Source organism: Astyanax mexicanus, chromosome 7 (genome assembly GCF_023375975.1).
Source record: "Astyanax mexicanus isolate ESR-SI-001 chromosome 7, AstMex3_surface, whole genome shotgun sequence".
NCBI lineage: Eukaryota > Metazoa > Chordata > Actinopteri > Characiformes > Acestrorhamphidae > Astyanax > Astyanax mexicanus.
Genome location: NC_064414.1, coordinates 40,617,943 through 40,645,488, shown reverse-complemented (window position 1 = coordinate 40,645,488; position 27,546 = coordinate 40,617,943). Strand labels below are relative to the sequence as shown.

Sequence of the window (27,546 nt, the reverse complement as noted above, 5' to 3'; positions counted from 1 at the left end):
AAAAAATGTAATTAATATAATTTTAAATTACTATTCTATTTGACATTTGCACAGTGCTGTATATATATTTTTTCTTAACCTGTCACAGTCCAATCTGTGTCACAGTTACTGATGTACTTATTGGCTAAACTATTGGTGATATAAGTTCATTTATATGTAATTAAAAAAAAAAACATCCTAAGTATCATAATGGATAATATTTAAAGTCAGCAAAAAATAATTTGAGGTCATGTCCTCATATTGTACATTCAATTGCAAATGTAATTGTCATGACAGGTCTTAAAAAAATGCAAAAATATGTAGTAAGCTTGTAGACACACAGAACACAGATGTCAGACAAGGCATGCCAGGTCCAGCCAGTTCTCAAATTATTGTGAGTTTATTTGTACTTTATAATATACTTTGTAATTAGCTCTGATTTAAATATACACATATATGTTAATCCAAAAATATCTGTGAGATATGAGATGCTGCATGAAAGGCATTCGCATCTAGTCAAGTACAGATGACTTGATCTTAATCCCGTCTTTACACCTCTCTGTATGTGGCTCTCTCAAAGTACCTTAATCCCTTTGACTGGCCTGTCCACTGCTGGATAGACAAGTCAGTGTCTTTAAAGGCGAGACAATGCCTTTAAAGGTGTCGTTTAGCTGTAACAATGATGATAACACCATGCTGAATGTGTCCTTTATCACTGATCTAGCCGGAGAGGTCTGAGCTCTTTGCCTTCCAGTTGGGTCTTTATCAGAAACGCTTTGAAGTCACGGCCCCTGATGCCGTCTGGGAGCCTACAGAGGACCCGGCCACCCTGGAAGTGCCTCCAGGGGCGCCTATTTCCTCCCCTCAGGGTGACAAATTGGAGCACTGTGCCACTCTCCACTCAAAAAAACAACAACAACAACAACAAACAAAAACAAAAGAAAAATAACAGCTTAATATATATAAAAAAGGTATTGTAAATTACTTTTTTGATTGATTACTTAATGACATAGAAAACAGAAAATAATACAACACACCCTTATAACACAGAAAAAGCAACTCAATAACCACAAATAGCTTTGTCCAGAAGCACTTAACTTTTTTAGAATTTAGAACAGCCTACTTTATTAAATGGATCTGTTGCAATATTGCTACAAAATACCCTAATCTTTGATGTGGTATGTATACTAATGCAATGTAACTTTATGCAAACTTTAAATTGCAACTGTAACACAGACTGAAGAATTCATGCCATGTTTCAATTCCAGAATTCTTCTCATAACATCAACATAGATACATTTAACAATTAAAAAATTTATTTGATGATGAATTGGATAGAAAAACTAGAGGTTGGCAACTGGATGTTGTGTTTATCATACTGAAACATTTTGTATTGCTGTTAGTCATGTTTAACTAAATTTGGCAGAGTAAAAATCAGTGTACTAATGCTGCATTCCATTTATCTTGGAAATTAGATGTCAGAGCTGGAAATAATTTCACAACTAGGTTGATGGCTTTCAAGCTGAACATTTAGATAATAAAAAAAAAACAGTAAGCTAAAGATTCTGGAGTTTATCAATCATTTATGTTTTTTTATGGGGATTTCAACCAAAATATGTCCCACTTTTTATGTATCACATTTTTTAGCATTGTCTAAAGTTGATAACTACTCAATATAAAGTATTATGCACATCCAAACACCATGAAAACATGTCCACAGATATTAATAGGACACAAATGTGTAGAAGAGCAAATAACCTGTATAAAACTACTACTTTTTCTACTGTTGATGTGCAGCCATCTTAGATACTGAACACGAGAAAGGTAAAGCTCTACAAACTTGGTAGTCAGTACTTCAGCTTGTGGGGGCATTGCATTAGGAATTTGGAACTCAAAAATTCTGACATCCAAGGTCAAATGGAATGCAGAATAAATACAGCACAGTATCTGGAAATCTGCATCTAATCTTCTTAAGATAAAGGTGCTTCAAAGAGTTATTTGAGTGGTACCATAAAATAACCATTTTTGGATTCATTACATTTTTCATTACATCTAGCCATGGTTCTTTAAGGTAAAATATTTCTTCACACTCACACATGACTATTACACACATGGGGTGTTTCTTAGCACTAAGTTGATTTTTAGATAGTTGAATGTTCCTAATGTTAAGATGCTTTTGGGAAATGGTCCATGCCTCTTCTATGGCATGGCTCAAACAAACCTTTGAAGAACCTGTTACTTTAAAGAATGTACTGGTACAAATGATCTGCCTTATATCAAAGGCATATCATGCAAAATTAAATTGTGATACAATACTTGGGCCACACTGCTCATGCCTACGATAATCCTTTGAAATTGCAAAGAAGATGGAAAGATTTTACATAAATTTTGGCTTTGTATAAAAACAATAAACTCACAAAAAAAAAATCAAAGCTCTTTCAGAAGAGCGCTGGAGATATTATTGTTATTACCATAACATGAGTGGACACTCGCTGTATTTTCATGGTGAAAATGAATGATTAATGTAATAAAAGAGCTGAAGTCACAGAGTGGAGCCAATAAGCTCCACCATCCACAGGCATCACATGCATGGATCAAATTACGAAGTGCTTTGGGAAAATATATGGTTTTACCAATATCCTGCTACTAAAACCCATGCCCATTCCATTGTTCATGCCAGTGAACTTCCTTGAGTGCATTCCCAGAGTTCGTATCAGACTGCTTGTGCTCTCTGCTCCTCTCCACGTGTCCAGGCTTAACCCTAGCTTGCGTTCACTGGAAGGATGCTTTAACCCTGCGCAGTGTGTCCTGGATCCGGCGAGTGTGCCGCTCTGCAGCTGGCTGGTTGAAGTTGGCATCGTTGTCGGCGGCCAGGAGCGCCACGTCACACGCACCAAGATGGGTTATCCGGGCCTGCAGGTACACCTGCAGTTCTGGGTCAGGAGTGTATGAGTACACGCGCTCCTGGAACGCATGGACCTGACTTACCACACGTGCTATGCTCCTACAGAGAGACAAAATGAGGGAGAGAGAAAGAAAGGGAGAGAGAAAATGATACAGAGACACCATATATCTTCTAGACTAAGATAGACTGAAAGACCATAGCCAAGCCACAGAGAGGGGCAGTCAGAGATAAACCTGGCTCTTCAGAGAACAATAGGTATAAAAGTTTATTTTAATAAAGTTTTAACACTTTCAGTGATGCAAGATTTTGTAATAAAAGTAAGTAATATTAAATATATGTGGTGGTGGTGGCTACCTTTGTGACTTCTGACTAATTAATGCACTGATATAAATGACACAGAACCAGACTTAACCTTTTAAACCCAAGGTTTTGTATTCTTTTATTAACCCTACACTATCAAACTAGTCATATTAGAATATAGGTACATTTTTTAGTTCTACAGTATAATTACAGACTTTGATCCATGGTTTTCTCTGCATACTTTAATATCCTCCTTCAATGTTCTTCAATAGTCAGGACCCCAGAGGACAGACCATCATAGATCAGCTACCGTATCATTTGGATGGTGGGTCATTATTCTCAGCACTGCAGTGACACTGACACTGTGCTGCTGGTATAAGTGGATCAGATACAGCAGTACTGCTGGAGTTTTTAAACTGTGTTCACTCACTGTCCTCTATTCTATTACAGACTCCTACTTATTTGCTCCACCTTGTAGGTGTAAAGTCAAGAGACAGAAGCTCTGAATCTGTTGCACATTTTGTGTTGGTCATCCTTCAAAGTCGTGTAGCACTGGACACAAGACAGTCTTGTTAGATAGGGAGCAGGAAGGAGATGAGGAGAGCTGACGAAAAAGGAAAAACTGAGTACATGAAGCAAAAGGAAACAAAGGAATGTTAAGGTGACTGACTTAAACCTGACAACCATGGGTAAATAACAGAGAAACAGAGGAATTAATCAGTTAGTAGCAAACTGTTGTTCTTGCTAATCGTCATGGACCAATTTAGTGCACTAGTACTCACACACCCTTTTAGAAATCCGCATTTTTTCTTTTTTTTACTCACACTTTTTAAACAGTTCATAATTTATATGTTTGTTTTATATTCATCTGTAATTTTAGTTTTATCCTTGGTTTATTCACCCACGTTGTCTGTTTTATGTGCCGTGGACCTATTTCTGTCGGGGCCTCTCGGCCAGGTCATGTTTGTAAACGAGAACTGGTTCTCAAACATTTCACCTGATAAAATAAAGGTTAAGAAGTAAGAAGAAGGAACAAGGAGGACTATTTATACACACAGAAAGGGACAGGAAATAGGAAACACCTGGGACAGAGTAACAAGGGGGCAGAGCTACGAACAAACAGGTGTGCAGCAGGGGCGGGGGTCACCGGATAAACACAGGGCTAGTGCAGAGGAGAGTAAAAAAACACAGGGAAAGACCAGAGGGACGCAAAAGAAAGATGAGAACTTGACAACTGTCCACAGGATGCTGTTGACTGGAGGTGTTTAAAAACTCCAGCAGAACTGCTGTGTCTGATCCACTCATTCCACCACAACACACATAAACATATCACAATATAACTGTTAATGCAGTGATGTTAATGACCCACCACGCAAATAAGTACATTATGAATTAGTAGTTAACAATTTAGCATAGTCCCACAGGGTTTTTCTTTTAGACTAATGAAGTTACGAGGATAAAGAACTTATGTGAGAGCCTATATACAGTGTTTAAATAGTTAAATACTGTAACTGAACATTGTAGTCTAATAAGTTCATGCTCACTGAGAATATGGAGTGGTGGGAAAATGCACAGGCAGTAAGTAGTAAGAAGCTGAATAACTAAATATTAAACCCACAACTTTGTCAAGGAAATGTACAAGATGATGATGACAAATAATAACTGCCCAAGTGTAACCCATGACAGTCAGGGGATGGCAACTTATCTGCCCTCATCTGCATCCCAAACTCTGAATACTTCAGCTCAACTTCCCCTTCGCTGACTCGGAGTGTGTGTGTCCTGATTCCCAGAGACAGCACGGAGTGTATAACAGCCAGCTGTGTGTACGCCTCGCACCACGCCCGATCCGACCCTGGCATCTGCCAACAACACCCAGCCCCTCGGGTACCTGGCACAAACCCATAGCCCCAAGCCCGCCGTCACCACTGATGCACCATCTGGCTGCACACCCTCCACACACGCACGGTGTACACAATCACACGCACACCCAGGATGCAGCAACCCGACTGGACACGGCAGCATGTGCAGCCACCAGCTGTGTCATTACCGCTCGCTCCGACTCTCCGTGACCTCTGATACCTGCAGATGTCTGCCAATGTGTGTGTGGGTGTGTGTGTTTGTGTGTCACAAGGTTTAAACCGGAGACGGATTCTTGGCTGCCTATAAGTTGCAGCGACAATGGATAGAAGCTGGATTTGTGAAAATTACAGAACAATTACAATACAAAGTACATATACAAAATATATAAAAGGAGTGAGTTGGAGTGAGGTCTGCATATCTGAGTATCTGAAGTTGTGTGGGCATTTCATTGTTGGTTGATTTGGATGGATGGATGGATGGATAGATGGCTGGACAGATGCCCCACATATTCCTCAGGTCAGTTTACTGCTCTTTAGCTTCCATAGGACATGATAAAATTCATGGGACAAACTACAATACTAGTCCAGTAGACTTTTGGCATATTAGTGTAGGCCTGTGTGATAGCTTAAAATAAAACTTTTACTGTAAATCTAATGGAATGTTTTATATTTTTAATATGCTTTTTATAAAAAATACATTTTATGTATCTGAATTGTATCAAAACATGATTTACACAACAAAACGTACATTTGTGAATTGTTAAATCTTACTGTTTAATAAAAGTGTATGTAGAGAGGATCAAACATATAATAGAACTAATAAAAATGATACTATTTTGCTTTTTCAGAAACTATAATATAACATTCTAAGTAAAATTTCTATATTCTGTAACAAAAGTTAAAAACAAATTATAAGGATTTTCTCATGAATTTCAAAATTTGTTATGCATAAATATTTCGCAGTAATCGCCATTTCACCATAAAAATATTTGACCCAAATGTACTTGTGCATCACTGCTATAGTCTCTTCTCTTTGTTCAACTGAATGGTCTGCAATAGTTTTTGTAACATATATCTCTAAAGATCCCTAAATGAAATCACATCAGTGACATCAGTGTGACTGACCGTAGCTTAGGCCACTTGTATGCACCACTGGTCAGAGTGAAAGCGCCTATCTCCAGCTGCTGCACGTGCATGGCCAGAGTGTGCACATCTGGTAGAGTTGGCTGCCCTCTTCCCCTCTCACCTTCCATCAGACAGAGGCTGTCGCTCTTCAGGAACACCTGCAATGAGTGCAGACGCTAGATCAGATCTGCTGTCCGAGAGAGTATAACTCCAGCCCTAATCCAGCACACATGATGGGTTTTAGGCTTTGTTTTTGTACCTGTACTGCTCTGAGTTCCTCAAGAACCTCCAACATCTTAGTTGACAGTTGCTTCCAGGCCTGCAAAATAATCCACAATTAAATTTTACAAAGGAGAGAGCAACCAAATGATTTGTGATTGTGTATGCACACATATTTATTTAAACTCTATACAGAAGATAATGGATAATGTCTCTATTAGTAATTCAATATTGATGTGCAATGAATTAGTGATATTTTCAATTATTGTTGAAAAATAATTGCACGCAGAAGGAAGTGTCAGGCTGGAGTGTTATTTATAAGAACAATAAAGGTTTCCAGGAACAATAAATGATAAAATAATAAAACATAAGACTGATATGTGTGATATCAATACAAGGCATATGCAACACAACATGCCAGGAAGCTCGGAACAGAGTTGTAGAGGTTCCTACTGGTGTCCTGTGATAATCCAATGAATAGTCTCACACAGTTCCTTTAGATTTTGTGGTATGGGTGGAGTGTTGATAGCACATTCAAAAGCATTCCATACATTTTTAGTCTGGGCTGGGTCTGAAAATGTGGATGCCATAATATCTGTGTGTTACAGGAAAGCTCTTCAGAAGAAGGTGGAGCCAGGGGCTCAGAGTGGTCTAGTGGTCTAAAGTGCTGCCACTCTAATCAGGAGATATCTAGTTTAAATCTGGGTAATGCAGCTTCTGAGAGTGCACAATTGGCTATGCTCACTCTGGGTGGGTGGATGCTGCTCTTTGCCTTCATCACAAGGGTGATTTTTATTTTTTTGGGAGAAAAAAAAAAGTAGAAATAAATATTGAAAAAAAAGAAAAGTCACTGGTTGCAGGACCTCATTTTTGTAACATTGGGCTTTCAAAGTTCCCAACATTGTATGAAAATGCACCCCACCGCATGACACCAGACTTGGAAGTGTATTGTGAAGCCAAACCAACTTGATCATCACTTGATCAAAAGATCATCTTGGCACTGACCAAAGATTCATTGGTTGTCTCCACCAAGACAAAAGTGGGACTCATCACTGAAAAAGACCATTAAGACAGCTATTAAGAGTCACTCCTTCATAGTCTGGCACAACTACCCATCGAGTTTCATTCCTGTTGGTTGATTCCTTCTGGGTGCAACTGTTTTTTGTTTATGTTGCCTTTAAAAAGAACAGAATAGATACTAATTCTGCATTATTCAGTATTATACCTGTGGTATAATCGCAATAATACACTCGAGGTCCATTCTATAATGTGTAATATTGGCACTGCTGTGCTGATTTTTGACGCTCGGACGATATTACTTGTTATAGCACTCCCTCTCACGTATTATTGCTTAATTGATGTGCAATAGTTTAGTAATATTTGAATCAATGTAACACTAGGACTTTTACAAATATTAAAACATCATAAAACTATAAGCTAGTGCTGATTTCTAGTGTATATAAAAATGTGATTAATTCAGAATTACCGGTAACTGTCTCACTATAACATTCTCCAGTCCACCAAGAACCTGCATGGCTGTGGCAAAGTTTCTTGTCTCGTAACAGTGTTTAGCGATACAGAGAAACTTTGCAAGCAAGGACGTCTGAACCTAAAAGAAGACAGAACACAGCAGGTAAAAAATGCTAAAAAATGCATTAATGTCGGCTTCAGAAGAGAGATAAACAACATGATAGAGATGATGGAGTCTATCTTAGCAGGGAGCAAAACAACCAGTTCCTTTTTTAAACATAAGATTTTCTAATTGGGTCAGACGTATGTCATTATATAAACTAAAACTTTGATAAAAAAATTAAAAGTATGCACTGTTCTAAGGTACCTTCATGTAAAGATTCTCTCTATACAGACTAAAGAAGGAATCATCTGTTTGATTTCTTAAAATGTGAACTCATGTGAGACAGAGAACAAAATATGCAAGCAATCAATAGAGTATTTGATAAAATCTGAAGGATTACCTTCACAGAGTCTGTGATGACTATCTCTGCAGAGACCCAGTTAGTCACACTGTCTGCATATCGGATGAGCTGCTGCAGAGTGCCATCATGAGCAAGCTCCTCACCCACAAACAGATTGCTGCCCTCTAATGGTGGGGCATCTGATGACACAGATCTGAACAACATGGAGATTGCAAAAATCAATCAGTGTTTAAAAAGAGCAGAAAGCTCAAACCTGATTGCAAACAAAATGTCACAGTTTATGTGCCTTCAGTCTTTAAATATGATATTTTGAGTTCGTTCTCAGATCTGAGTTACAAATAATTTTATACAGAAATAACAAGTTTTTTTTATTTATTCATTTATTTATGAATGTATTACCTCTTTGATAAAAACAGAATAGGATGAATGGGAGAAAGCTTCCAAAAGTATCTCATGGAACTTATCTAATACAATAATAATCTTTAATAATGAATTGCATGGAAACAAGAAACACAAGGAAAATAAAGACTAACAACCTGAAAATAATGTGTAACAGAGTGTAAGGCGCACCATATTATAAGGTGCACTATCAATGAACGTCTATTTTCTGGTCTATTTTCATACATAAGGCGCACCGGATTATAAAACGCATTTTAAGCGACAATAGAAAGAAACAGGGGCTTCGCCATCTTGCAGTCCTCATTTCTCTGAGGGGGGGATGGGGGGTGGGCCAAGTAAATGAAACTATAATTCTTAAAAAAGATTTATTTCAAAGTCAAACGAGTGCTGGATGTTATTCTACACACATTTCTCTTCTGAAAACTGTTTATTTGGGTGAGTAAAACGCTTTTGTTTGCTTAAAGTAAGACTAGAGTTCCAATATTTTAGCATGGTTAGCAGCAGCGCTAGCCCCGGTTGGCAGCAATGTTAGCCGCAGTTAGCAGCAGCCCTAGCTGTGGTTAGCAGCAGCACTAGCCACGATAAGCAGCGCTTAGCGCTAGTAAACGCCGTCTGACAGCGCCAGGCAGAGGAGTCCTCAGTGTTCTGGTAAGTCAGGACACTATCAGCTAGCGGGTCATTTCACGTAGCTTGTTTTAACATGGTAAACGCACAGACTACAGTCCAATGTACTCACCTCAGAAAGGCCAAAAAGCTAGCACTGCAGTTAGCTGCTAATGCTAATTCTGCTCCAGCCTGAAGAAATTTTACTGAAACTCCTTTATAACTCTGTACTTGAGCTAAGTGTCTTTACTGCTCCTTTACAACCTGACTGGTAGAATTAAAGGGTGCACTGACAATTGTTTGGAAAATTAAATAATTTTAGGTGCAATTAAACAAGGATTTGAGCTGTGGTCATATGTGGTCATTTCATGATCAACATATATAACGTTATCTGGATGAAGAAATTGCAAAAGCAAGGAGCAGTTCCTCCTTTTCACCTGTTGATTTACTTCACAATTTTTTAATCATTCCATTTGCAAGTAAAATAACAATATATTTTCAAAAATGTATTTGAATTTTTTTTAAATGTACTAAAATAGCTCTGAAAGTGTGTTTATTTCTTATTTGTGGGTTTTTAGAAAAGAGCCATTTATAATTAAGCTTAACTAACTTTCTAAATGCTGAAATTGGTTTTATGTTGAAATTTCTATTCCACCTTAAATAACGCATCAGTTGCATTCTGGCACCTGTCACTTAGGGTGGAATGAATATTCCCTTTAAAATACAGCGTATGTACACTCACTTGGAGATGTTTACCGCTTTTTCTCTAACTCCCTGTGCTCTGGAGTTCAGGAAATGGACGGGGTGACAACCTTGAAAGAGTTCCTGAATTGAAGACAAAAATAACAGATGGGGAAAGCTGAGAACAGGTGCTGTTAAGTCAAAACACACTTGTTTGACTGATATATGGGAGGCAGATTGTTTCTGTGACTGTGTATGGTTAAACTGAAACAAAATGAAAGGAAAGGAACAGATAGATGTGCTTTGTCTCCCTCTAGAGACACAGAACGTGAATGACAGCACATCACATTTTCAAGACAAAGGGAAAAGAGGAATGGATTACAAAGAAAAAGCTACAGAAGGAGAAAGCAGGGAAGAAAAGAGCATACAGGGAGGATACAGAGTAGCTAACATTACCCTAGTGTGCTTGGGGTGTTGTTAGAAAGGGAGATGAACATTAGGGAAAGGAGAAATTTCAGGTCTCTGAAGGTGTTTACCTGTTGGAGGAGTGTGAGCTGCTGTGCTGTGTGTAGAGGTGTGTGTTCAGTCTCACTGAAGGCCACTCTCTCCTCAGTCCTCAGACACGAGCTGGTCAGCTGGTTAACCAGTGAGCTGTAGCACGGCCTGGGCAGAGCTGCTGCGATGGAATACACCTTCTCTTTAGGCTGGTTTGCCTGGGGCTCCACCACTCTGGATATACGCCACTGAAAACTCTATGAATATCATACAAATATAAAAATAAATGAAGAAGTGGCAAGCATCTACCAATCATTCATCATTATTTCCCCCTTAACCTTTACATACAGGGGGTTGGACAATGAAACTGAAACACCTGGTTTTAGACCACAATAATTTATTGTCCCAACAGACAGTTCTGGTGGAAACAGGAGAGTTGAGGTGCACATTGAATTCTGCCGTGATTTGGGCAGCCGTGTTTATATGTTTTTTGGATACAATCTGGGTTACCACCCGAACATCCCTTTCAGACAACTTCCTCTTGCTTCCACAGTTAATCCTGTTGGATGTGGTTCATCCTTCTTAGTGGTTTGCTGACCTTACCCTGAATACCATGGCTCTTGATACATCACAAAGACTTTGTCACAGATGCGCCAGCAAGACGTGCACCAACAATTTGTCCTCTTTTGAACTCTGGTATGTCACCCATAATGTTGTAAGCATTGCAATATTTTGAGCAAAATTGTGCTCTTACCCATGCTAATTGAACATTCACTCTCTGCTCTTACTGGTGCAATGTGCAATTAATGAAGATTGGCCACCAGGCTGCTCCAATTTAGCCATGAAACCTCCCACACTAAAATGACAGGTGTTTCAGTTTCATTGTCCAACCCCTGTAGCTGAATAGACAAATGTGAGATGATTTGTCTGGTGTTTAATGAGAATAAATAACTATTATTTGAACCAACCAATGGAAAAAGAGATCAACAAAATGTAAAATGTATGGAGCCTTTGAAAGTACATTCGATAAAATAGAGGGTTCCCTTTAATAGATGACCTGCAGTTTTTTCCCCTCAAACTAATTATCCAGAAATAATTAACACAAGATAATTATCAGAACATATTTATACTGAAGTAATTAACCCAATCTAATTATCCCAATACAATTATTTTGATATATATATGGAAATCGCCCCAAGCTCACTGTCTATTGCTCAGGGGTGCTCCAATCCATATTTAGAGCTATTCTAACATACATTGCATCCGGTGTATCATTATATTGTATATAATGAGCAATATGTCGTCAATATTAAGTAGTAATTATCTCAAGAAAAAAAAATAATAATAAAAAATATATATATATTTTTTAGAAAAGTAATCTTAGGTTATTCACAGGCTTTTTATGTAGTCCGAAGACTATAAGTTCTGTCTGTTGGCTGATGTATCAGAGCTGTGGTTCTGTAACTTTTCTCAGAGCACATTAGATGCAAAGTGATGTATCTACATGTATCAGAGAAGGCATGCGCCTCTTAGTGTTGGGAGCATTGCAATTGATTGCAAGGGGGAGTCCTAGTAAGTGGGTGGGTTAACTGCCCCTGCTAAATTCAGGAGAAAATTGTGATATTACTCTTTATAGAATAACCGATTTTTACCATGTCCCTTTGGGGGCTCTGTACAAATTAGGGTATAGCCTAAGGACAAAAAATACAGCTAAATGATCTATAAAAGTGCATAACACTAAATTCAAGGTCATTCATGATCAAAAATCTCAAAAAGTGTTTCACTAAATGAAAACGAGGTTAATTTCTTTAAGCTGACCTTCTTGGCAGAATCCTCTGATCTTCCACTTAAAGAGGAAATTGATGAGGAAATATCACCATCTTCCCAAATGCTCATTGTACTTCCACCAACCCATGGCACTCCACAGCTCCTCTTCTTATTAGGTGTGCTTTGTAGCACCGTGAGTAGATTCTCCCAGCGACTGTCTACAGGAGCCACCTAGAAAAAAAAATAATAAACATGCATATATAGATAAGAAAAGACACCTTACTTCAGGCAATAATGGTAAAATTGATGTCCTAGAAATCTCATAGAGTCACCTCGGTTGTGAGGAAGTGGTCGAGGTTTTGCTGGAGGCAGGACTTGGATGTCATGTCCACCAGCTGGCAATTTCCTATCCAGCACTCCAAGAGGTCCAGAGTGCGATGGTACACCTTTGCACTGTTTGTGGTGGGGTCCTCAATTTGCCTGAAGAGGAGAAAAAATGTATGCATGTTTTAGAAAGAGCAGGACATTAATTATCCACTCTAATAATGATTTGTATAAAGATAGCATGGGTTCTTACCCTACTGTGGATTTAAATTTGTCTATTAAAAACTGTAGGAACTCCTCAGAAGTACAGAAGTAGCGATAAGTATAAAGGAAATGCTGGATGTATCCTTCCAAATGAGCATTACTGTTAGACATAAAAAAGAAAATACATAATTAACAACTGGCCTTGAGAAAAATAGGATATCACTTCAAAGAGATTTGTTTCTTTGATTTTACCAAATTGAAAAACCCTGGAATATAATCAAGAGGAAGATAGATGATCACAAGCCATCAAACCAAGCTGAACTGCTTGAATTTTTGCACCAGGAGTGGCATAAAGTTATCAAAAAGCAGTGTGTAAGACTGGTGGAGGAGAACATGCTAAAATGCATGAAAACTGTGATTAAAAAAGAGGGTTATTCCAACAAATATTTTTGCATTATTTGAGGTCTGAAAGCTCTGCATCTTTTTTGTTATTTCAGCCATTTCTCATTTTCTGCAAATACATTTTATTTGAAATTTGGGAGAAATGTTGTCCGTAGTTTATATAATAAAAGAACAATGTTCATTTTACTTAAACATATACCTATAAACAGCAACATCAGAGAAACTGATTCAGAAATTGAAGTGGTCTCTGAAGTGTTTGTTTCCAGAGCTGTATGAGTATGAATGGCACAGTTTATAAGAAACTGACTGTAAAAATGCACTAAATGTATCTAAATGCAAAAAAAATCTTCTGTACCTGGCATAAAGATAAGCCAACAGGCCTTTGGGGGTTCCAGCCACTAGTGGGCAGCAGCCTCTCCTCCTGCGCTGCTCACACACCAGGCTTAATACACCTGGATCTTCACTGGGAATCAGTTCTGCAGCAGAAGCTCCAGATGTAGCCAAAGAGGACAGAAGAGGCAGAGGCAAGCCCCACTGATCCACAGACAGTACCTAAAAATTACACAAAGAACAGACATTTTTTTTACCAGATTTATGTATATTAGGCTGGCATCTCTGTTATATCTATATTAAACCTTTATGTTATACTATTAAAAATATCATGTGTAACTTGCAGAGAACTATTAGAAAAAATATAGTAGCTGAATAAACACATATTATACAAAAATTGCACTACCACAACTGATAGCACAAAGTGTATAACTACTTATCTTTCAAAATGTAAATCAGTTTAGTGTTCTTTGATCAGGTTGCATATCCAATCACCTCAGTAATTCCCTGTAAAGTGGACTTTGCAGCACATCTGGACATTTAAGTGAGATTCCAAACCATAGGGAATAAAGCAATTTAGTTGTAAAGGAACTTTAAATTGCATAGGAAGTGATTTATCACTTCACTGGAAGTTGATGATAAGTCCACTCATTGGTTTACAGCTGGCACATTATCTGAGAGAATTACAAACAATAAACACATTGCAAACCTGTTGCATGTCCATTAAATCACATTTAAAGTACCATTACGGATTTAAATCTTTTTATATTTTCTGTAGTAACTATAACATAATTCAAATGTCCTATCAACATATATTAAGGAAACTTAAAAGTTTAAGCTCTGGTAGCTTTTTTTTATTGGATTTCTGCAGAACATCAGAAAAATCTGTGTGGGATGTATTGCCTGTATTTGTCACTGTCCTGCAGTGAGAACAGTATAAAGGCTTCTCATCATGCCATACCAATGAAAGAACAAAGATAAACCAACTTTATTTACTAATTATATTTTTATTGTCTGATTTTGCTATTTATAGGTATATGTTTGAGTAAAATGAACATTTTACTCAAGTTGTTTTATTCTATAAACTATAGACAATATTTCTCCTAATTTACAAATAAAAATATTGTCATTTAGAACATTTATATGCAGAAAATTAGAAATGGCTGAAATAACAAAAAGATAAGAAAAATGCAAAGAAATCAATATTTGGTGGAATAACCCTGGTTTTTAATCACAGTTTTCATGCATCTTGGTATGTTCTCCTCCACCAGTCTTACACACTACTTTTGGATAACTTTATGCCACTTCTGTTGCAAAAATTCAAGCAGGTCAGCTTGGTTTGATGGCTTGTGATCATCCATCTTCCTCTTGATTATATTCCAGGGGTTTTCAATTTAATAAAATAAAAAAAATGCATCATTTTTAAGTGGACTCTTATTTTTCCAGAGCTGTGTATACAGTATTTATAAAGCATTAATGATAGTTCACTTTTGTCTATAGGGCACAAGGGGACAAATAGTATTTAAAGCAGCACTATAAATAAAAAGCAGAACTCCATAGAATCATTTAACAGGTCTTGCTTAAGGGCCTGTTTACTACACTGGTCATATTGTATCTCAGTAGCTTTGGTTCCACTGCTAGAACCCACATGAAGAGGTTCCCAGACTACAAGTCTTCTATTGTACTGTGGTTCTGTTTATGGAGTTCTAATCCTGAGGCTAAAATCACAAGGGCTTTCCTCCATCAATAATCAAAGCTGCATAGCTGCAAAATATCATTTGATGCTGGGTTACACACCACTACAAGAAACAGTTGAAATGTAGAGTTGTACCACACGGAGTTTGCTCAACAATATTTACAGGCTTGTGACCCATAGTATTCTGTTTTGTAGAGTACATTGAAATTGGGATATTAATTAGGTGGAATTTTTTACATAAGCCCATATAATTTGCTGCCTCTCCCTTAACTGTATATTACATTATATTGAGTATTTTATTTGAAATAAAAAAAATGGATATTTAGATTGTAACAGAAATCACAGTAATAATAATACATTACAAGTAATGTAGTGCAAATTATTAACCTGAAAATGTTTTTAAATGGACCATTCTATAACACTACTTTAATTTAACCTTATTGTTAAAAATGGCATTAAATGAATGGTAAAGACCCTCTGATACATTATTACATTACATTATTAGGTATTTTTGACCAGGTTAAGGAGACAATTTCATTACTTTTCTGTGTGTTGTTATATCACTGGGAAATTATTACAATTTTAACAAGGCTACAAGACCAATACTCAAATATGTAACTGGGCCAAGGTGCTGTAGTTGTGATTATGCTATATTGAAAAACAAGTCAAACCAACATTACTGGCCATCGTAGCTCATATGACACATACCACAATCATTTAAGTGGGGAATACCTGCAGATATTTCTTTACGGAGTCAAGGAATTCTACTTTGGTTTTCAGCTCCTCTAATTGCATTTTTAGTTTGGGCAGCATTACCTTGGCTTCAGAACCTGTAAAAAGGTCAATACAAGGATTAAAGTGAGAAAATACAATGAAACATTGACAATAATGGTCTATATGTTTAATTCACATAAAAAAACTAACAAAAAACTACCTTTGTTTTTTCTCTCTTGGTGAATCAGCTTGTGGTAGAAATTTCTGGTCTTCTTTAAATTTCTGCTCTCAAGTATCAACTGTTGCTGAAGTTCCTGCAGGAAAACACATATTAAAAAAATCAGCCCACATGACTGACCATTGACCATTGCACATAAGAACACAAAGGCTAGTTATGCAACAATGTCATCAGAAAAAGCTAAATTCAGGACCAGGATGCTGATATTGTAATGGCTGCTTCAACAATCCATTAATCTATCTAAACTGTATTTACTGTGTTCAATGATACATTGTAGATAACAGTTGGTGAAGATGAGTATTTGATTTGTGAGATGATGCATTCCTGCAATCATGGGTTGAGAGTTTCTAGTCTGGGCCGATAAATATATAATGCACTCTGGACACACAGACAGTGTAATGGACTCTGGTATGGTATGACTGCATCCTTCACTATGGTAACAGGCATCGATGGATAGTGCTTTGAAGTAGGGATGCTCTGCTGTAGCTTCTGTCCTCCTGCAGACTTCCTACTGTCTGACCGGTCAACCTCTCTCCATAATCATCAAAGCACTCACACACGCCAGCGCAGTAAAATAAATGGTATCAGAAATGATAATGCCCACTCATGCCACTAACAAGAACAACAACACTCAAATAAAGAAAACATTACACAAACAAATGATTAAACAAAGGGAAAAAAACACATTTTATTGGAGCTTTATTTATTTTGCTTTGTTTCATACCTGGTAAAATTCTGGGTTTATGAAAGGTGGCTCCTTTTAGTACAGTTAGCATTAATCAGACATTGAAAATAAAGATTAGGACACATCCAAGACAGAAGACAAATCTAGCACACAGTGTCACTTTACATTCACACAAAATTTGAATGTATTCCATTTAACCTGAAATAATTGTGGCTTTTATCTTGGAATAAATCATTTTTTTATTGACTTCCATTAAAACATTAGGAAGAAATAAATCTGTTATTAAAAATTTGTCATTAAAAAAAATATAAATACTCTATAATGTTTTTTTTGTGTATAATAAACACATTAATCTCCACAGTCTCTACAGATGTCCTACCTGTGATTTCTCTTCCAGGCTTGGCGAGTCACTGTGGGTTCCCAGTTTGAGAGCGTACTCCACTACGTCCTGGCTGAAACAGTCCTCTCCGTACAGAGCCAAGGCCCACGTAGGGCTGAAAGAGGGTCCTCTAAGGCCCGAGCAGGAAGACATGGGCCGATCAGAGATGAAGGAGCCAGAGTCCTCCATTTCTGTGTCCGACCAGTCATGGGTAAGCTGGCTTTCTCCACTCTCCTCCAGTTCACAGCTCTGGCACAGAGCCTCAGTCTCACACACAGGAACATCAGCTCCCTCTGCTGGAACACTGCTGGTCTCCATCTTTACCCCTGAAACCTCACTGATCCCACTCACTTCTGAAACACAGTGGAACATGGTTAAATAAGCTGGGTATATAGTTGTATATATGCAAATAGAGGTAAAAAAAAAAAATATCAAAGACCAAAATTTTAGAATGTTGAAAGTGAGACATTTTACCATTTTATTAAAAAACATTAAATCATTTAGAACTTGAAAGTAGCAATGCATCTAAAAAAAGTTGGAACTGGGAAATCAAAAAGCTGGAAAAATAAGTTGTATTGATAATAATAAAAAAGCTTAAATATGTAAATATATGTAAATAAATATCTTTCTAAATATGATCAATTTACAACTGAGCATTTTAGAGAGGCAGAGTCCCTCATGAACTATATCCATCTTTACTTCAGTACACTGCAAAAACTGTGTCAAAAAATGTGAAAAAAATTCAGAAAAATGTTCCTCAAATGTGAAACTGCAAAGAATCTTGATATCCCACCACCTACACTACATAATACCATCAGAAGTTTAGAACCTGGAAAAACATCTGCCTGCAAAAGACAAGGTCGACAATCAATACTAGATGCTGGTGATCTTCTGTTCCTCATTAAAAAAACACATTAAAAACAGGCTGCACTGATTCTGTACTGTAAATCACTGCATGGGCTCAGGAACACTTCCAGAAATCAGTCTGTGAACAGATCTTATATAAAATATATTGAGGTCCAGCAAACCAGTATTTCTGGCTTGTGCTGACTTACACTTCTTTTCATTATACAGCTTAAATGGCATTTGTGGATTTCTCAGCTAAAAAGTACAGTTTTTTGTTAAAACACTCAAAAATACGAAAAAAAATCAGTAAATCACAAATAACAAATTTCATTAGTGTTTATAAATAGGATATATTAAACTGCACATTTGAAATTTCACTGATCTGCATTTGACCTTGATTTGTTAAAAAAAAATATTAACACATTGTTTTTCTTTACATCACAGAAAAGAGATAGAAAAGGCCCAGACATAAATATGTCTATACAGAATAAATAATATATGTGATGGATGTTTATAAAGAGGGAAAGAGAGTAGGAGAGGACAGATGAAAGGAAGAAAGTTCACTTTGGTTTTCATGGCAACTCCAAGCAAGACAAAAGTATTAAGTCCTCTCTGTGTGTTTCTGGCAGTGCTGAATACACTGCAGTCTTAACAAGTTCATACACCAGAATATTCCTGCATTCCTGCAACTTCCACTGTCAAAACAAATTAAACTGTTGCATAATCTAAAACATCTATGCAGTAGATGTGATTTTATTTCTAGATGTTTTTTCAATTGAGTCCATACTTTTGTTAAACATCAAAGATATAAGCATTTAAAACTGAAATGGTCTGAGTAGCTGTTTTACAGACCTTATTAATCATGATTGTCTTACAGATAGGATACCTGTTTATGTATTAACTTACAGACAACACAAGTTTAGAGACAAATTTACAAGTTTACAGAACATTAATCATCAAATATGTAAAATTAGATGAGATTTTAAAGATTAAGAATTACTCAGGCAGTTTGCATCATGTAATTCAGGAATATCAAACATTAGAATTAAACCTAGAAATCTGGAATCCTGCTGGATGTATGAACTCACTCTTGGCCTGTCTTACCTGCACTGTCATGCTGAATTTTGGTATGCGTTCCTTCCAACGACCACGTGTTCCCCCTTTCATCTGCTGTTGTCTCTTCTCCACTTCTTTCTTCCAGCCCACCGTGTCCTCGTGTATCCTCCAGCTCTGTTCGTCTTTGTTCTATAGCTTCTTTCTGTTCTTTCTTTTCTGGAGGGCCTAAAGGAGCAGTGTGGCACACGTTCGCATTGTGGTCAAGCTGAGTGTGTTCTCTCCTCTCCGTCCTCTCTCTCTCCGCCTCATGCCTCCTGGCAGTCAGGAGTGATGTCAATGCCCTTTCCTCAGGCTTTGATGGAGGCTGTTTACTAGATGCTCTGAAAGAGAGATATTTAGAAAGATTTTAGGTCAAAAACAACAACTTAATTTCACACATTTAAAACAGAACACCTTACAAAACCAACAATACAAAAAGTTTAGTCTGTTATAAAACATATTATGCAAAGAATAATGCAAAAATGACAAACGTCAATCAAAAATTTGTATTGTGACTATCATGGTTATAACACAATCCTAAACAAATTGGAATTATCTGTTTAAATTGAGTAGCTTTGTAGTTTCAGAGTTACTTTGTTATCAAAACAAAGTTTTGTCTTATAATTAGGGTGAAAACTAGTAATTTAATTTATAAATCTATTAATTTAAAGCAATACAATTTTGAAAGCAATTTAAAATCAATTTATATTTTTTCTGATTCATTTAAGGCAGTAATCTAATATATATTCCTTGTAAAAGCAGAGTGGTCTGGTAGGTTTGTTGTTGAAATTATTGCTTATATCCTCACAGAGTTTCACACAGAAATGTATTTACATTAACCTGCATTAAAACCACTTTTCCATGTGCATTATTCAATTACACATTCTCACAAGAAAGGTCTTTAAATACCAAAATCCCCAAAACATACAGATTGTCGCTTTAAGTATTTTTTTTAATTAAAGACGAGAAACGCATTCTCTAAAATTGACAATCACCATAATAAAGTGCTATCAAATAATGATCATACTACTATGGATGTGATATAGCATATCGTACACAAAATATTTTATGCCATAATAATACCAATATTTAAAAAATCTATATTGTGATACTAGCAGCATTGCAGTTTATATGCATGAACTGAATATTCTGCACTTTAGTAATTTTAATAGATTTTGTTTCTCCATTTTCCTTTTTGTTATTATTATTTACTTTATTTATTATTTGTCTTTTAAACCATAGTCTTAGTAGTATCTTCTTGAAATTAATAATTTATTTTTCAATGTTTTTCATATTGCTAAGAATATATTTATTACAATGCCTTCATGAAATATTGTGATATTATTTTAGAGCCATATCTCCCACCTCCACCTACTTATTACTATTATAAAAAACACCAAAAACAACAACAATAATACGCAACTATGCTCAAAACTTTTGTTAAGACAATCATAATTAAATTTCAAACAGCAGTCCTGTCCTGTCTATACCACATATAAAAACAGCACCACATCATCCTACCAGAGCAAGTCCTTTAGAAGTTCTTCCTAATCATCACCTGGCAGAGCCTGTGCATCAGTGTATACAGCTGCACTGAGAATCAGCTCGTATCCAGAGGAGTGATACTCTCTCTCTCCTACATCTCCTCATCCCAGCCCTCCTCCCTGCACAGACAAGGGCCTGAGAGCCATGTGATCCATCCAGGAGAAAGAGGCTATTGTGACGGTCAGAACTCCACAGCTACACAGCCTCCCTGCATCTCTCCGTCGCTCATGTGACCCTTCCTGATTCACATGCAGAAGCCACTTGCTAAAACGAGGTATTGGAGGACTGGTGGTAGGGGTGGGCAATATAGCCCTAAAATAAACTCACAATATTTCAGGGTAGATTTTGTTATGATTTTCTTGGCGACATGACACTGATGTTAAAGTTTTATTTAGTATAAACTTTTTTTTTATTTTGTATATAAAAGTAAATTGTGTTTAAATAATATTAAATCACAAAACAAAGAAAATAACATTTAATCTACCACAAAACTTAAGTGCAGAATAATAAGTGCATGCATATAAACTGCAGATAAAACATTTAAGGTGCTTTCACACTTGTTTGGTCTTGTTTGGACTTTTTAGTTTTGGTCTGAACTTAATGGCAGGTGTGAAACGATGATCCATGCCAAAAGACCAGAGTTTGGTCCGACTAAAAGAGATGTTCAGATTTTCTGATCAATTATCGAAAACTGAGGCAGTTTTTAAACAAAACAGAGTAAAAAAGAACAGGTGTTATGCCGAAATCTGACTTAGACCCTTAAAGTGCAGGTTCAATATGCTGCAATATGGACACAAATGCTTAGACTGGACTAGCAATTCACCAAATTTATAACTAACATTATAAAAATATATTATTATAGAGTATAAGATACATATAGAGAGAGGCAGCCCACATAGCTGATGACAACAGGATGTAGCTAAGTTATTTAACTAATCTACATTGTGAAACCAAAACTAAAGGTACCAAATATACACAATGTAACATGAAATGTGAAATGAATTTTGCTGCAGACTCTGGTCCAGATTTGTATGTGTGAAAATCCCCTTACACAAAAAATACCCTTAAAAGTTTTACAGTAACTAGCAAACAAATACAAAAGACTGTTTTCAGTACAGTTCCAACACCACTACAATCACAATATGGATTTTTAAAATGGTTTTAAAAAACCATGCCAATTTGTTTTTTGCGGACAATATGATATGGCACACCCCTAATGGGCACCACATGCAGAATTTTCTCTCCTCGTGTACACATCTGGCTTCTCCAAGGGCCTCACAGGTCCATCCAAACACCCTCTGGAAGAAGCCCAAGGGTCTTTTCAAGAGCCCTACAGGCCGGACCCTTCATGACAGGCTGTTACCATAGGGACCGATCAGCCTGTCGAGGGCTTTTTGGGATGCTTTGAGGTGTCTTAAGTGTGTATTGTGGACATCTCGTTCCAGGCAAATTCAAATTCAAAGAACAAAGCTGATGACCATTTCAGGCTGTTTGTAGAACTCTTCCCAAACAAACACAGCAGTCTGCAGCCCACAAGAGCTGACCCTTTTTTTTCTAGGTATCATTTTTAGCACAATATTTGGTTTCCATTCAGTAGTGTCCCGAACAGATGAATGGCTGAAGTGGCAGATTTAACAGTGGAGAAGCATTGAATGACAAATTTTGGCTGAAACCACCAAAATTTAAACAAAATGAAACATTGGGCCAAATATATTTTTGCAGGTCTTCACTAATCTTGTCAGTTTTGTCCTCCATTTAATGTATTAATTAAAAGCCTATACATATTATTTAAAGTCCTCTCAGACATACTATACAAAGCGCAAAATATTGGCCTCAATAGTGCTCATCTAGTCACACATTTATCTCAGCAGTTCAATTTTAATCACAAATGTACCACAGCAGTGCTATTCTACTCATGGTTTTACTGCAGGTGAGCTATTCCAGTCACAAATTCACCTCAAAACTGCAATTCTAACCATAAACTTTCCTCAGCAGTGTAATTTTAGTCATACATTTACCTCAGCAGTGGTATTCTAATTAAGAATTTACATCAGCAGTGCTACATGTGATTGAAGGCAACCAGTCTTTTGGTAAACAATTAAAAATACTCAGGCTAAACTTCTTTTAGCCCTGCACAGCTCTACATATTTTTCAAAATACTGACAGTACTTTGTGAAGAAGTACTACACTAAGTAAACCGATACCAGGCGTGATAATTGATGCTAAACATTTTATTTCTTTTAATTTATGCAACTAGATCATAAAAATAAACTTGAACCCAGAACTGGCAGACAATGTACATAGTGGTGCTCTGATATGAGGTGAGATCTTTGAGAAAGAGGTGGAATGTGGGGTTTGTATCACTGCTTGAAAAAATCTTATCGTTACAGGAAACACTGCAATAGTATTAGTATTAGTATTTTAATTTCAGTATTTAGCATTTGTTCCATTTGCAGACCAATAATTTTGCCAAATATCTGCTGCATTCCTATTTAAAAGTTAACAGTACAGTATTTTTTTCACTGCAGTGATTTCTTGTAGCCTGGTGAAGAACATAACATTTAAGTAGAAATACTCACAGCGTATAGGAGCTGTGGTTAACCAGGCAGTGCAGCAACTCCAGCAAGTCTGTATCCCAGTGGAGATCACTGAACTTCTCCACCACAGCCCTGCAAAAGGTCTCGAACTGCAGACTCCGCAAGGAGAGGATGTACTCGCCTTCAAAAAGAGAGGATGAGAATTAACCCAGGATAAGTCACAAGGCAACCATTAAAGCCTGTGAACTCTTCTGTCCCTTTTCCCCCAATTATACAAAATCCAATAAGGAGAACTCCAAAAGCGAAAGAACTCACAACACAATTCACAACACAGGGGCCAATTAGGTGACTATGTGGCTGAAATACAATTACGTTCACTATCCAATTAGATAAATGAATGAACTAGTACAATCTGTTGCAGCAGCACTTGAAGAAACACTCACATTCTTTAATTTAGCAGGTTTTACCTCTAAATATGTAACGTGTTTGTAAGTCTGTCTATTTCCACAGAAATATACAAGAGGACTTTACATTACTAATCAGCTTTTGGATCTAAAATATAGACAGGGTTTTTATTTTTATATTTTTTTTTATTACACTCATGGTGACCCACAGCAATACAAACTGTAATGTGTTCCAAGGCTTTACACACCTGATCCCATCTTTTTATAAGCTGGATCAGGTGTGGATACTACTGTATATGTCCACATAAGATACCCTTTTTAACCCTTCTTTTTTCTGCATTCTGCTACTTTAAGGTGCATCCATTGGTAACAACTGCACCAACAGATGAGTCTCTTTAAAATAGTGGACTTTTGTCATCATCCATTTTTAATCTCTTAACGGGTAAGCATCAATGATATTGCATGTGTAAATCTTGAGTATTGCTATTCAAGCATCACTTAAAAAGGTTTCAAGTTTGATAAGAAACTTTACTGAAAAATCCTAATTGTAACTGTAATTGAAATGATTAAAAAATACTGTATATATGTTTGCAGCTGTCAAAAAATAATGAAAAATTCCATCCATGTTTTGTCAATACAAATCAAACATTTAATGTCCTCCAAAACTTTGGTTTCATTATGGTTGCCTAATTTTTATGTGTATTTTTAAATTTAAGAATTTAGGGTTGATTCCTGTTACTGATCTAAAATTATTATCAATTATTATGGAGTAGAGTGTAAACAGGCAGCTTCTCTAAGTGTCCTGTAGCAGTCTCCAATGCCCTCAATTTTTTCATAATATAAATAACCTATTTTACTGCAGATAAAAAGGGTTTTGAATCACCTACATGTGTAGCTGATGTACAGTCCAGGTCTGGTAAGGTATTTAAGAAGAATTTTTTTCTTAAAAACTAATTTACCCAGTGCTTATCAAGATGATGCCCTTCACTAATGTTTTTTTTTCTTATTTGGGATTTGCTTCAATTTACACATACAATGGGATCCATCATTAGAAGATCAATCTAATGCTGGAATTAAGAAAAACACACCATAAAACTGACATGGTAGGACTTTTGTAGATGAAGCTCATTGTTACGAACAGAATAGGAAACTTACCTAAGGTTACAATTTCTAATGCCTAAAAGTCAGTCAGAAGGTTTGTACAGTGCTCTCAAGCATTGAAAAAAGTTGGGGATAAACTTGTTTCTTCATTTCCTTAATTTCCGAAAAAACATTGGGTGGGTAATGGTGGGTAAATTAACATAGAGTGACAGGTAATTACTCAATTTACAGGTATGTGCAACATTTTGGACATATACTGCAGTAGAAACTTTGTACAGCAGTGGGTCACCACTAGATAACATGTTTTACACAGCAGTGGAGAAAAGCTGTAGAAATAGAAATCACAAAGCTCAATTACCCATAGCCAGCTCCTCCACACCATTCTCCAGATAACCATCAAATGCGAATTCCTCTCTGATCAGGCCAATGATCTGCTGCAGAATGACGTGTCTCTGTCCCGCAGTGCACGATGATACCTGGGCTTGCTGGAGCGACTCTGTGCTGTTTGGCATGTTACCGTTTCTCTCTCTGTGGTAAGAGGAACTGACGTGGTGTTCAGATTCTCCATTCTGGGTAACACAAGGCAAATTACACTCCTCATTTTTGTTTGCGTCTGATCCTGAACTGTGTGGCAGGCTAAGGTCCAGGCCTGTGATTGGCTGAGAAACAGCAATGTGAACAGGAAACAGGGTCAGAAGCCCTGTCTGAGGGTCCTGCTGTAGTAAGTAGTTGTTGTAAACACCAGTTGTTGTCACTGCAGATGTGGATAGGCCAGAGCAGTTGGGCAGAGATTGGCTGTTTGTCGCTTGACTGTCTCTTTGAAGCGAGGAGTGAGGTGGAGAGGTGAGGGGAGTATTGGTACTGGATGAGGTGGGGCAGTAGTCGTGTACTGGAACATCTTCATTCACATTCGTCTGTTGATCTCTCTCGTTCTGCTCCCAGTTTTCTTCCAGTAGTGGTGTTTCAGCTGACATGTCCTCAGTGGTGATTTCTGTTTCATTGATGATGCTTTCACACAGGTTAGAAAAAATAAAATTATACAATATATGGTTGTCATTTTTGATTATATTAATTATTATCAAGATAGGTTATAATATACTGTTTACATTTACACACACTACCCTATAATATCTTTTCAAAAGACATTGTACATTTAGAGTGCCTCTGCACTGCACTGGTGGTTCTAGGGACGGGGCTACAGTTCCTAATGCCTTATCCGAAATCTGATTGGCCCCCTGAAGTGCCCCTGTCCTGTCACTCATCTGTCCTTTCCCTGAGCAATGGTCAGATTATAAGTGTATTCAAGTCCAAACACTAATGAGCCAAACCAGAATGTCCAGCATGATTTAAGCTCAGATAGGAGAGATGTTTTGAACTGACATTATTTGTAAAAAAAAAAAGTAAAAAAGTAAAAAAAAAAAAAAAAATGCTGGATTTTCTCACATGTTGTGTATATTTCAGCACATTTTGTCTATGTACAGTAACTATGCATTCAACAGTGGTAAGGATATTTTTATGGAGTTTATTTTGTGCCAAAAGTTTTACACAAAAAATATGAAATCTCCAATCAAAACTGTAGATTCTTTTTTTTAATAATTTTATTTCAAATTTTTCCCATTTTCTCCCCAATTTACACGGCCAATTACCCAACCCACTCATTAGGACTCCCCCTGTCACTAGTGATGCCCCAACACACCAGGAGGGTGAAGACTAACACATGCTTCCTCCGATACATGTGAAGCCAGCCAGCGCTTCTTTTCGAGCTGCTGCTGATGCAGCATTGCCGAGCAGCCAGCATGCTCGGAGGAAAGCACAGCGGCTCGGCTCCGGTACATCAGCTCACAGACGCCCTGTGCTGCAGACATCACCATAGGAGTGATGTGGGGAAAGTGCGCCAGGGGGAGCAGGGCCAATTTTGCTCCCTCTAACGCCGGCAGCTTGATGGCAAAGCTGCATGAGTGGGGGTTCGAACCTGCAACCTCCTGCTCACAGTGGCAGCGCTTTAGACCGCTGGACCACTCGACGCCCCCTCAAAACTGTAGATTCTTAAAGAAAATAAAGCAGAAGGAAACAAGTGATTCCAGAAGCAAAAGACTTTAGCCGCAAAATCCACAAAAACACAAAAATCTCTTTAAATTAAAGCCATGACTGGCAAAATCCAACTGCAAATCATTTTCAAATAACTACAATGAATAGTAAAGTAAGCAAGTATATTTAAAAATCTATATTTAATATAGTTTTTGCTTCTGTTTTGAATTTGCAACATAAACTTTTTCCTTTAGATTCTTAAAATTGCAGATTACATTATTTTTGTGTGTAAAACTTTTGGCACAAAATTAACTCTATAGAAAATTCTTTGTAAGATTTTAAATTGCAGTGTTTGAACATGGTATAACTGGTTAAATAATACTTGCTCCCTCTATGGATATTGCGATCCCTTGATATCACCTTACTAAGACAATTCCTAGATCCACTCTAATCAGCTATAAAATGCAATTAATAACTATGGCTTGGATACTGCATATCGTCGCTGTCCAATGAAAAACACTTAACTCCAAAACAGCAACTTTACAGGAGAGAGAAAAAACCTTGTGAACTTTCAATGGAAGTCAATGTAAAATGAGTTTATTTCAGGTCATCTTGAAGAGTTTCTATTGGTCCGTATTCAATGAATTTTGGTACAGTGTAATGGACAGTTTGTCTGTTCAAATTACGTAGTAAACTAAAAATCGAGAAAAATGGAGATAAGTGTTTTTCATAGGACAGCGATTATATGAATG

General features: G+C 37.0%; 1 protein-coding gene across 5 annotated transcripts in view; it reads right to left on the bottom strand.

The window, feature by feature from the left end:
* Positions 1 to 360: 360 nt before the first annotated feature.
* The window catches only part of LOC103045352 (kinase non-catalytic C-lobe domain-containing protein 1), a 50,289-nt gene continuing 23,103 nt past the window's right edge, over positions 361 to 27,546 (bottom strand). For 2 of the 5 annotated variants that reach the window (XM_022684621.2, XM_022684625.2), the window contains 18 exons: positions 25,125 to 25,774; positions 23,304 to 23,442; positions 19,189 to 19,520; positions 17,239 to 17,591; positions 16,899 to 16,931; positions 16,157 to 16,250; positions 15,955 to 16,052; positions 13,552 to 13,748; positions 12,844 to 12,954; positions 12,599 to 12,746; positions 12,318 to 12,497; positions 10,541 to 10,756; positions 10,066 to 10,148; positions 8,361 to 8,514; positions 7,874 to 7,996; positions 6,428 to 6,487; positions 6,169 to 6,326; positions 361 to 2,983 (listed from right to left, as the gene is read on the bottom strand). In XM_022684621.2, the coding sequence (XP_022540342.2) occupies positions 2,752 to 2,983; positions 6,169 to 6,326; positions 6,428 to 6,487; positions 7,874 to 7,996; positions 8,361 to 8,514; positions 10,066 to 10,148; positions 10,541 to 10,756; positions 12,318 to 12,497; positions 12,599 to 12,746; positions 12,844 to 12,954; positions 13,552 to 13,748; positions 15,955 to 16,052; positions 16,157 to 16,250; positions 16,899 to 16,931; positions 17,239 to 17,591; positions 19,189 to 19,520; positions 23,304 to 23,442; positions 25,125 to 25,774 (3,361 nt within the window). In that variant the 3' untranslated portion in view covers positions 361 to 2,751. The remainder of the gene's footprint in view (positions 2,984 to 6,168; positions 6,327 to 6,427; positions 6,488 to 7,873; positions 7,997 to 8,360; positions 8,515 to 10,065; positions 10,149 to 10,540; positions 10,757 to 12,317; positions 12,498 to 12,598; positions 12,747 to 12,843; positions 12,955 to 13,551; positions 13,749 to 15,954; positions 16,053 to 16,156; positions 16,251 to 16,898; positions 16,932 to 17,238; positions 17,592 to 19,188; positions 19,521 to 23,303; positions 23,443 to 25,124; positions 25,775 to 27,546) is intronic. The other 3 variants (XM_049481159.1, XM_022684626.2, XM_049481158.1) reach the window with 2 other exon arrangements.